General features: G+C 43.9%; 1 protein-coding gene across 2 annotated transcripts; it reads left to right on the forward strand.

Moving 5' to 3' along the window:
* On the forward strand, nt 1-7,838 carry LOC119734412 (deoxynucleotidyltransferase terminal-interacting protein 2-like). 2 transcript variants are annotated; one of them, XM_038207909.1, is made up of 8 exons: nt 1-467; nt 2,380-2,404; nt 3,852-3,997; nt 4,608-4,737; nt 4,918-5,013; nt 5,164-5,328; nt 5,953-6,062; nt 7,458-7,838. In XM_038207909.1, exons 1-8 carry the CDS (start codon nt 31-33, stop codon nt 7,555-7,557), a joined length of 1,209 nt encoding a protein of 402 aa, XP_038063837.1. In that variant the 5' UTR covers nt 1-30; the 3' UTR covers nt 7,558-7,838. The 2 variants fall into 2 exon arrangements, with proteins under 2 accessions (XP_038063837.1, XP_038063838.1); XM_038207910.1 differs by having other exon boundaries at nt 1-459; nt 2,372-2,404.
* Nucleotides 7,839-12,093: the final 4,255 nt, after the last annotated feature.

Consider the following 12,093-nt stretch of genomic DNA (forward strand, 5'->3'; position numbering starts at 1 on the left):
TGTAGAGAGCGCCCTCTATCATATTTCAAGATGGCGCCGACCACGAGAATATCGAAAACGAAGAAAACTCCGAGTTCTCAACGGGAGAATCAACAGATACCAAGCGCAGATGAGCCTACTGAAGACGAGCCAACATCAGCAGACGATTTCTCCGATGTATCAAGCGATGGCAGTCTCTCCACAGATTCAGAAATGGAGGATCTTGTCCAGCGAACTGTTGCAAATATGACCGGCAGTGCACGCGAAGAAATTACGCGTGAGGGAAAGCCAAAGGGATCTAAATCCGACACCGCGTTAGACATTGGTGCCGGCGCGAGCCGGGGTGGAAATAAAGATCACACGGTTCTCCCGTTCGTTGTGGATGCCAACCCGAATTCAAAGAGCAGTATTAGAATTGAAGTTGATCATGCTACGGGTTCTATGTCAAACGAAGTGAGTGACAATGATGATGCATTCGAGGGAGAAACGGAAATGGGTCAACTCGTACCCGAGTTAACTCGTACCCGAGTCAACTCGTACCCCAAAATTGACACCCAAGTCAAGTCGTACCTGAGTTAGGTCGTACCCGAGTCAAGTCGTACCCCAGTCAACTCGTACCCGAGTCAAGTCGTACCCGAGTCGACTCGTACCCGAGTCAACTTGTACCCGCAGCTCAAAATAGTTGCCTATTTTCGAAAAGAAAATCAGTGAAACGAACGGAAGATCGGAGGGATATGGCCGGTTGTCCGTGCACGGTGACATCGTTTGTGCCGAGCCTGTGCGCGCACTCGCTGGTCGTGGTGGTCGTACCGTGCACAGTGACATCGTTTTTGCCGGGCCCGTGCGCGCACTCGCCGGTCCACGTGGTTGTCCGTGCACGGTGACATCGTTTTTGCCGGGCCTGTGCGCGTACTCATCGGCCAACGTGGTCGTACCGTGCACGGTGACATCGTTTTTCCCGGGCCTGTGCGCGCACTCATCGGCCAAAGTATGCATGCTTTTATCAATTTATTTTATTTTTGTATTACAGATGATCCTGTGGTTTTCCATTTTCTGCTGCTCAAACCGATCGATCGGATGGTCTGTCACACAGTTCATGATGAATCGAATCGGATGTCAAGTTTCGAGGACGAAACCCGATTAGCTCAGTTTTGTTTAAGATAATAAAATTTTCTCTTGCACTTGAATTACAATTTGCTAATGTCAAACAATCTTTCACACCCAAGGATCAACTAACAAATTGGTCCCCTAAAACTTATAGAAAGAGCATCTCTGAATGAAACGAGCCACCATTTTCCTTTATCGTGTTTACTTCCTTGATGCCTCAAATGTAAACAAATAATTAAAAATCCTACATTTCTGTTACCAAAATAATATTCTAGTTGAACTTATCGCAGAAACTTTATTTAAGCTGCACAAGATTTTTTTTACGACATTTACCGAACTAATTGTACAAAAAATGACCAACATATTAAAGAATCATTATAAATTAAATAAAGATGTCCGTGTGACTCTTTTAAGTTTCCTGTAATATATTTTCTCTTCAGATTTGTACTTTCAGGGCCCCCAATCTTCCCAAAGAGATTTGTGCCATGTGCAGTTTTTATTCAATAAATGATGCCAAAAATGGAGTGAGTGAACGTTGAAATATTACTTTTACATTACAAAATTTGTTTTTAATAGCAGCTTTCTTTAAAAAAAAAAAAAGGTCTTAAATACTAAATTCGTAAAAAGAAAACTATGCCCTTAAAACACGTTCGACCGAACAAAAAAAAGACGTAGCAGTTCGCACAGTCACTCCGCAATCTCAGTGATCCAGGGTCTCTGAAAAAAGAAAGAAAAAACATCATTACTAAGAGAAAATACTACACAAATATTAAAATAACACATCTGATGATCTGGATGAAAAGTGAAATTTACCGTTTATCAGCGAGGGCTCCGTCGACTCGCGAGTACCACACTAATGCCGATTTGAAAATGTTCTCCGCGCGGTACCCGTCCGTTCGCGATGAAGCCCTTGCCGATGAACGGTACATTTTCCCTTTTCATCCAGATTGTGATCAACATTTGATACCACCGCCTTCAACTAATCCTTGAACTTTATATGTATTTCTGGCGGCGTAACTAGTATTTCTCAGTCGCCGTTTTTGAGGGTAAAATCGGAAGTTTTGTTAACCATCCATCTGTACTTCCAAACTAAAAAAGGAGGGGAGTACGAGTTGACCTGGGTGCGAGTTGACCCGGGTACGAGTTGGCTCGGGTACGAATTAACCTGGGTACGAGTTAACTCGGGTACGAGTTAACTTGGGTACGAGTTAACTCGGGTACGAGTTGACCCGGGTACGAGTTGACTCGGGTACGAGTTAACTCGGGTACGAGTTGACCCAAAATCGGAGAAACAGATGTGATACCAGCAAAACCCCAACTTTCAACGCTTTCGAGTCATCTCGTACCTTGGGCAACTCGTACCTTGGACAACTCGTACCTTGGACAACTCGTACCTTGGACATCTCGTACCTTGGACATCTCGTACCTTGGACGACTCGTACCTTCAATTAAGACGACTCGTACCATCAGAATAAAAAGTAGATTACGTGCGTGATTTAGTGTGCACAGTTTGTGGTTCCTTGACTCCGAAACGATACGATTCTTTTCAAGTCAAAGTTAATTTTTATCCCACAGAACCACATTCAAGATCTAATGGCTTTGCCAGGCAGCGTGATTTTCGGCGTTGGGCCTGCCGCAGGGCAATGAAATTGACTGCCGGGCCGGCCTCCGATGGCGCGAGCAGCGGTCGCCGTGCGCGGTACCGATGCCGGTGACTCGGAAGCGGCCGGCCAGCGCGGCGCGCGCGGCACTGCCATTCTGTTTTTAATGGAATTACATGTACTTGGAAAAAAAAAACAATTAGCGGTAAACACATAGTTTTGGGATGAAAGTATATCGATTCCGTAATACATTTATTTGCAATTTTTAAAGTAGGCCCAAGTCTCTAAATGCCGTTGAAAAACGGCAAACTGCAACAATGTCACCGTGCACGGACGGTCCGACTTGTTAAAATGAAATCAATCAATTATGGTGGACTATATATAGCAGCAAATGTCTTTCGAGCAGCGAAAGTTAGTATTTCCTAACAAAATTGGAAATATTTGCCAGTCCAAGATTCACGTCTTATCATTTTTGCGGTGATAATATATATGAAGAAAAAAGTAGTTCAGGCGATTAGAGGGATCAATAATAGGAAAATGTTGCAACCTGACGCCACTTTTTTCTTCATATAAATATATCATCTCAATGATGGTCATTCCTTGCAAAAATGATGGTAAGACGTGAATCTTGGATAAAAACATCAGTTCCATAATATTTGCACGTAGCCTAAGTCTCTAAATGTAACGGAAGACTGCATCAAAAATGTCACCGTGCACAGACGACCGGTCAGCGCGGCGCAAGAACCGTGTCACTTTGCACGGATGGCTACCGTAGGTTGACCTTACCGCGTGACGTACCGCGTGGGCCTGTGCATGCCGCGCACACAGTGCGTGTAACATGCCGCGGTCGCGGCCGGCTTCGCGCTAAATAAATTCCTCTTTTGGGGGGAAAGAGAGCCCATACCGTACCAAAAAGAGATTCGCCTTTATTTTAATAAGCAGTCCACTTTCAATGAGTTACGGTCCACTTTATTCAGCCTCGGATCATTATCCTGACTGACGGTACGACTTGACTTACGCGTGATGGTACGAGTCGTCTTAACTGAAGGTACGACTTGCCGAAGGTACGAGTTGTCCAAGGTACGACTCGGTATAATGACGTCGAGTTGAAGGTACGAGTTGTCCAAGGTACGAGTTGCCCAAGGTACGAGATGACCTGTTACCCTTTCAACATCCCTTGAACAGGAAGAAGAAATGTTCATATCCTTGGAGCCTTTGAGTGACGCGCCATCTGCAAAAAGTCAGGCAGTACATGAGAAAAAGTTGCCATATCGTCAGAGTGAACGTCTTCCAGGGACAGCCAAGCCAAGGTATGTCAAAATAAATTAATTTTAAAATTTTTTATCCATTATTCTTCTTGCATAAAACACAGTAACAAAAAAATTAAGTTCTTTTCTGAAGCCCTGGGAGTAATTGCAGAATACCCCGCCACCCGGAAATACACCCCTAAAATCACTGGCTACGAGGTTGGAATCACTGAAAAAGAAACAATTCAAGTCCATTGCCAGCTACGCGGATAATGAGTGGGGGTCCATTATTTGAGAACGAAGCAACACAAAATGAATGGGAGTTCCTGAAAAAATTCTAAGTCCAAACCAACCACCCTGTTGGCGGCTACGAGGCTACGGAGTGGGAGTCCCCTTGAATATGGGAGTGCAATGGAGCATGACGCATAGTACATACAAGCATAGAGCAAGGACAACAGACGCTGAGAATGTTTATTGAGGTCAATCAACCGTGACCTCGTAGCCGGCTACGAGGTGGATAGATCGAGTGGCGGGGTATTCTGCAATTGTGCCAAGCCCTGTAGTGTTAGATAATTAACAGTTTATAAAAAGGCTTTAAATATAAAAGCAACCTTTATATTATTTAGACATAAATTATTGAATCAATTTTTTTTCTTCTTCTTTTTAATTGAAGCCTTGAGTTGCCCACAGAGCTTGATGCAGGACTTGACCTTGAAGAAACATATCTCAACTTCACAGGAGAAGCTCCTAAGGAGAGCAAAATGTCTGCCAAGGGGGTCTTGGCAAAAAGTAGCCAAGACAAGGTGACATATATGAAGAACTTTAATGTTTGTAGAAGTTTAATTAACATTCTGTAATCTTGCACTCTGTAATCTTATACTTTTTCTCTGCTCTGCAACCCGCATGTATAGGTAGTTTGACAAACGAGTTATAATAACAGAAATTGTTGCTCTTGAATAATGCTTTTTTCTCTTCTTTTATAGCTTCTGAAAAAGAGCATCATCACCCCAGACTTTGAGAAACAACACAGTGTTCCACCATACAGAGTGGCCACACGACTGCTTAAAAGACGTAAAAAGGTTTGTTTGTAGCTTAAAACAAAAGAATAATCAAGACGTAAAAATTTGAGGTGGTTTAAAACTGTTTCATGATGTGCTATGTTTAATTAGCAAGTTTGACTCGGAGATTGCACATGTATGTCAAAAATATCCCTTTGTGAAACTTAACAGAAGGAGAGAGAGTCCAGCACGGGTCAGGAATGGTACAACATGGCCGCGGCTGAAATGACAGACCAACTACGCAACGACATCAAGGCAGTACGCATGCGCTCCACACTGGATCCAAAGAGATTCTACAAGCATAACGACATGACAGCAATGCCCAAATTTGTACAGGTATGTTTTGAGCAAAATCTGTCAAAGTTTCATGGGGTAGCCTTAACCACAACTCCCAGGCCCTATCAGGATGCATCATCAGTCCTTCAAATTACTCCAAAATACTCCCACTCACATTTAAGACGTTGAAGCCGTGCAGATGATATCCAGAAGCAGTGCCAATGATATCCAATATAATGTCGACCAATATTTATGTATGGCTGAGCATAAACAAAATACAAGGTACAGCCTAAGACCTTGACATAATGCATCAGCCAAAATCAACACTTAAAAGGTACGCAATCCTCAAAAAGCATCCAAAAGCGCCTGGTTGATTTTGGAGGATTGAGGGTTAGGGTTAATTAATACCAGAGATTCCTTACAGGCAAATAGATTATTCATCCACTTTTATTTTTACAAAATGTCTTGCGCATTGGAATTCCTTTACCCTGGTTATTTCAAAGTTGCTTTAATTTCAAACCTTCAACCAGAAGCCCTTTTCATGAATTTGATTGTGAGCTATTGCGTTCGGAATCCTCCATTTGTAACAAAAGTTGCACTATGCTTGAAATCTTTTAAGCAATCCAAGAAATATCTTCAATATTCCAAGTTCCCACTAAGAATATTTATCCCCCGCCGGTGTAGGTTGGGACTGTGGTGGAGAGTGCAGCTGATTTCTACCATTCCAGGATCCCCAAGAAGCAGCGCAAGCAGACCATCGTGGAGGAGTTGCTAGCCGACGCGGAGACACGAAGGTGAGGCTGACTGTCTGTAAAAGCTCCAACTCCCGTATCAGACTGGTATTCTAGAGTCAGACTAAACAATGAGTTTTCTGAGCAACTCAGGTCATCCAAAGTACATTTTCGTGAAATTGAGACGGTAAATTTAGTGAGGCTGACTCTCTGTAAAAGCGCCAACTCCCGTATCAGACTGGGATTCTAGAGTCAGACTAAACAATGAGTTTTCTGAGCAACTCCGGTCATCCAAAGTACATTTTCGTGAAATTCAGACGGTAAATTTAGTGAGGCTGACTCTCTGTAAAAGCTCCAACTCCTGTATCAGACTGGGATTCTAGAGTCAGACTAATCAATGAGTTTTCTGAGCAACTCGGGTCATCCAAAGTACATTTTTCGTGAAATTCAGACGGTAAATTTAGTGAGGCTGACTCTCTGTAAAAGCTCCAACTCCCGTATCAGACTGGGATTCTAGAGTCAGACTAAACAATGAGTTTTCTGAGCAACTCAGGTCATCCAAAGTACATTTTCAGGAAATTCAGACGGTAAATTTAGTGAGGCTGACTCTCTGTAAAAGCTCCAACTCCCGTATCAGACTGGGATTCTAGAGTCAGACTAAACAATGAGTTTTCTGAGCAACTCGGGTCGACCAAAGTAGATTTTAGTGAAATTTAGACGGTAAATTTATGCATCAGTTTTCCATTGACCAGAGAGCAGAGTCAAGACGAGGCAGTCCTAGTAGAGCTGGCCCCAGGGTCCACAATTGATGCCAAATGGCTATTCGCTGGAAATCTCTTCATGCATCTGTCAAGGCTGAGATTTGTCAGGATTTTTCCTCATTTCAGGATTTCTTGTCAGGATTTTTTTTTTTTTCTGATTTCAGGATTTTTAGAATCCCATTTGAAATCTAAAATTCTGAGCTTTTACCGTTAAAGGTGGTTTTATGGTATTTTGCCGCTAAAAAAATATGTAGAACAAACAATATGGGTATTTTGCAGGTGCCTTTGGGCAAATGAAAACGTATACCATGAACCCTATGTTGCTCAGATCCCAGCCCTCACGATCTGCAATCAACAAACCGTCTGTGGACTATTTCATGGATTTGTTACTTTCCCCCAATCCCACCCCTGATCTTTGTACACAACGGGCCTGATGTATCCCATTCATTGGCATTACGGGGTAATCCTATATGATAGCACTGCCCGACTCTAAGTGAGAGCGAGTCGGTGGGTCAGTCAGTGAGTCACAGAGAAGACTATGGGCTGGCCCTCTGGGACCAGCAAAAATATTCTGTAAATTGATTGAAGGGTCTTTCAAGAGAGTAATATTGAGTAGAAAAATACTTCTTGAAGTTTACCTTCATCAGGATTAACATGCTCTCAGATGCTCACACAGTGTTGTCTTTTTTATCGGCAGATACAACAAGAGGAAGTACTTGGAGCTTCAGGAGAGGACCAAGCGTTGGGGTCCGAGGTCAAGCAGAAACAGGAAAGGGAAAAAGAAAGCTGGGAAGTGAAGGGCCAACATGTGATGTCTTTTTTTTCAGTCTCACGGGCTCAAAGTTTATTCATGCAATTCACAAACCTTTCTTTTTACGATAGACCTGTTGCATCTGATGTCCCGTCTGAGGGCAAGTCTTTGTTAAAATGACAGATGCTGGCCTTAGTTAGGGCATGGTCAGGGTTCACCGTGCAATGGTCTATTGACGAAACTGATACTAAGGGACATTGTTTCACCAGATCATGGAAAGAAGAGTAATAAAATTGTCAAAATGACAAGTTTGCATGATAATGTGAAGTGTTGATTTATCCTGTTGTTATCTTATGTAAAGTGTGATGAATTTTTTATGTAGTTATGAAAGTCAATGAAAACAAAAATCAAACATTTTAACCTAATTGCAGTCAAAGCACTCCCCGTTCCTCCCCCTTTTTTTCAATAAATGAGGATGATGTGTCCAGTGTGGTGTGAAATTTGGAGTCTATGAAATACGGACTCGTCGACAGTATTGTGCATAGCTCAGCCAACAGAATAAAGGGAACTCATGATGCATGTGAGGCAGAGAGTCCAATTATGGTAAAGGGACCGGATTTCATAGGAGTCCAAATTTCATATGACACCGGCCCCCTTTGAAATGATCTCTCCCTTTTCTCCAACATTCACTCCCTCCACTTTTGTCATGCCATCCTTTCAGGAACCATCCTTTATAAGCCAACAAAAAACGTACTGACAATGTACCCCCACCCTAATCCCCAATCGCCGCAATATTGGGGCCTATTCTTTGCCGACCAAAACATGTTCTAGTTGCAGAGTGGCATTAAATAAATCACAGCTTTTGAAGAAGCACAACTTTTTAAAATCCATGATGGAGTTGACAAAGGCTGATTAAAAAAGAACGACATGAAGATTTGTTTCACTCGACCTTACCATCTTTCATTATTGTATCCTGGCAATCGTTATCAACGAATACTAGATGTTGGATCAACAAAAGCTAAATACATGTATTAGGTGTTTTTGACATTATTATTCAATTTAGAGAAAACTGATTCGATAAACGATTTTTTTTGGAGGGGGGGGGGGGAGAACGGACCAATGCTTCCCGCAGATTTGCCAAATTTGTTTATACTTCAAAATACTTATGTCATTTATCCCACCATGATCCCACAGAGAGCCCCCTCAAAAACATCTAAACATTTTTGTTCACGAAAGGGAACCATCCCCCTTGGGGTTTGGGGCGTCAATACAGATTGCCAAGGGCGGATCGGGGGGGGGGGGGCCACCCCCCCCCCCCCCCCCCAACGAACCAAATTTTTTGTTTTAAGTGACGTCGCCAAAAAGGCAGGCACTGCGTACACCGCCATCTTTTTCTCAAAATAATTTAGTTAAAGTGGTCAGAAATTGCAGTCATATCGCACCACAGAGCATCTAGAATCAAACAAATTTTCGGCGCCCTTAAGCGGGACCCGAACCCATTGTGGTAATTTTTTGGACCCACTTTTTGGGGACCAAAAAATTGTTTGCCCCCCCCCCCCCTAAAAAAATATTGCTGTGTTGTTTTGGAAGATAACAAAACACAACCTTCTTATATTCCTGAAATTCGTTTACTTTTGATACGCGGGGATTGGTCGCGTCTCGAATGTAAAATCCACTAATGAGTTGGGTTAGGCAGCCTTAACGACGATCCATTATCACGATTGACTAGAGTGTTAACTTTTCAAGACAGAGAGCAAAAAAAACGTGTGCGTTCTTGCGATAGTGGGTGACAGGCTCCAGCAACGATCCCTCGATCTACCCGCACAAAAAATGTGTTCCTGGGGGACTCCATGTGGGCGGTGGGCCCTTTCTTCTAGTCTCGATAGGGGGTATCTCCCATAAACAAAATTCCTGAAAAGGGTACCTCTTTTGACTGTCTTCGAAGCATGGGTAATGCAAACTAAAAAGGTTCTTTATTGAGGCAGAGCAGAGATACAACCCTTGGCTTTTTTGTATTCTAGATGTTTTATTGGCACGAGCTGATAGAATGGGTGGCGGGGTCCAAGCCAGCAAAATAGACCCGGTTATCTCCGCCTCGCCACCCCGGTGAATGAAACCAATGGAGCAGGGCAGGGATGTTTGGACGAATTAACGGATAAAGCCCATTGTTGGGGCTTCACCGTTTTATTGTTGGGTGTCCGACAACAGATCGATTCACGGCAGACGATAGAGAGGGGAAACATACCGAGGTAGTATGCCGGCCATTCTGTATGCCGGTCTCCGGACGGTAGTTGGCCTAATCTCTTTGATTGAGAGGTGATGTTTTTTATACCGTTTTTCTTGATGGAATTTATTCGCTTTATGATCGAGTCAAATTATTGTGCGAGGCCTAAATTCCGCTCTTTTGATGTAAATGGGTCTTGGGGGTAGTGAGAAGACAGGCCCGAAATCTCTCCTGAATAGTTGCAGCGTGGCGCAGGCAGACAGTCTGATCAATGTGGCACCAGACACGCCCTCGGAGATACGCCGGGACTGTCTACCATCCGACGCCCGGCGACTGCGGTGGGGCGGCTGGAAGCTCTGGCCGGTTCCAAGAGCTTTGGAGGTGGTTTGTAGGATTGTGACCAAACTTGGTTATCCCTTCTCTTCTGCGTGATAATCTCGTCAGTTCCTGACTTGTGGCTGTCCAGTTCGGATCTGGTGATCGATCAGAATCGATGACCCAGAACCAGGGTGCACACATGGGTAACCCACGCGGGCACGGTAGAAATGGTCGTTTGATGGACAACCGAGGAAATTTGAGCAGAAGATCACGAGAAGTCTTCGAAGAAACTGGTAAGCTTCTTCATCAAGTACAAATGTAGGTGTAATTCTTAAGCTGGGCGGGGACCGATAACACAACGTGATTAAATTTTACTGAACCCAAAAACCTTAAAGGGGTCTCCGGGAAAAACAAGAAATTGAAAACAGGTAGGCCTATACTAGTCTTGGGTGAAGGAAATTCCATTTAAGTTTCAGTGTGACAATTTCTTGATAATTTTGTTTTGTATCCAAAATAAATTGCATCAGTAGAATTTAGGACTTGTAATATGTTTGCTCAATTCAACTTTCTGGGCGTGGCCTGCCGCCATTTTTTTCTTTGGGGAGGGGGCGGGTCAGGGGTGGTGTTAGATCAGATGCAAAGACCGATTTTATGGAGCTATAAAACATGCATGTTTAAAGAAGTATTTAATGTCTTGCTCTGCAAAAAAATATATATATATATAGGCATCAAATTAATGTCGGGTGTGAATTTTTGTCAGTTGTTCTCAGTAATAACTTTTTCAGCACACACATTTCCTCAGCCCTATCATTTGATTTGCAAATTTACTATTGACTGTTTAGCATGTCACAAAGTTGTGCATCTTTGTTTTGGGCCCAAAATAAGTCATGTTAATTAGACTCAACAGTGGCGTAGAGATGTCATTTTTATTGGGGGGGGGGGGGGGGATTTCTTGAAAAGGGCACTTGCACATCCGTGCTGAAATGTAGACACGTTTTGTTTCATGTGCTCCAGACACTTGGCCTCCGTAAAATCAAATAGTCGATGGGGTGGGGGGGGGGGGGGGTAGCATCTGTCGATGGGGGCGCTGTTCAAAACCGACGATTATGCACACTAACGGACAATATCTATATCTGGTGCTTTTCAGGGCGATACATGCGTGAAATTCAATAAAAGGCACTCGGAACGGCCGATCGCACAAAAAAGGGCACAACTTCTTTTTACAAAGGGCACTTGTTCAGAAAAAAGGCACTTGTTAAAAAAGGCACTCTTTACAAAATATTGGGATGGGGGGTACGTGCTGGTGAAAAAAGGGCCATTTGAATGGAAAAGGTCAGTCATTAAAAATATTGGGGGAGGGGGTTAGTGGGTGGTAAATACCCCCTTACCCCCGCCCTCCGCTGGCTACGCCTATGCTCAAGAATGACGTATACACCACGGTAAAAGAGGGAGGCGATAGGCCCCGCCCCCTTTTGAAAACCAGCCCTTTCAAACGTAGGTTCAAACTTGTTAGCTCCTTAATTTTGAGAAGCACTTTTTTACCCCTCCATTTCCCCCTGCTTGGGAGGGGGGTACTCAATAGGTTGTTAATAAAATGGGATGCCGGGAATATGCCTTGAGCGCTGCAGAGGGGCATTCTCTCCCCCCCCCCTCCCCCCCCCCCCCCCAAGTTACACCACTGCCCGCTATCGGGTCCGACTTTTCTGAAGGTGACTCGGACTGGAGAGGAGTACCGAATATCAGGCGCGGTTCTACGGGGGGGGGGGGGGGGGGCTAGGGGGGCTGTAGCCCCCCCCCCCAATTTTGTCTAGCCCCCCCAAAATAAATTCCGTAAAAAAAAAATTGCATTAGCAAAAAGAAGGATTGTGATGTACATGTGAACGGTCTCCCCGTAAAGAAGAAATAGCCGTGACAAGGGTGCATTAGTTAATATAGTGCAAGGGCGGATCCAGGAGGAGGGGGGGGGGGGGGGAGGCCAAAGGGGCCCATCGCCCCCCCCCCCCAAAAAAAACGAAACCAATTTTGTTTTGTTTTATGTGA

This window comes from Patiria miniata, unplaced genomic scaffold, assembly GCF_015706575.1.
Source record: "Patiria miniata isolate m_02_andy unplaced genomic scaffold, ASM1570657v1 HiC_scaffold_27, whole genome shotgun sequence".
Lineage (NCBI taxonomy): Eukaryota > Metazoa > Echinodermata > Asteroidea > Valvatida > Asterinidae > Patiria > Patiria miniata.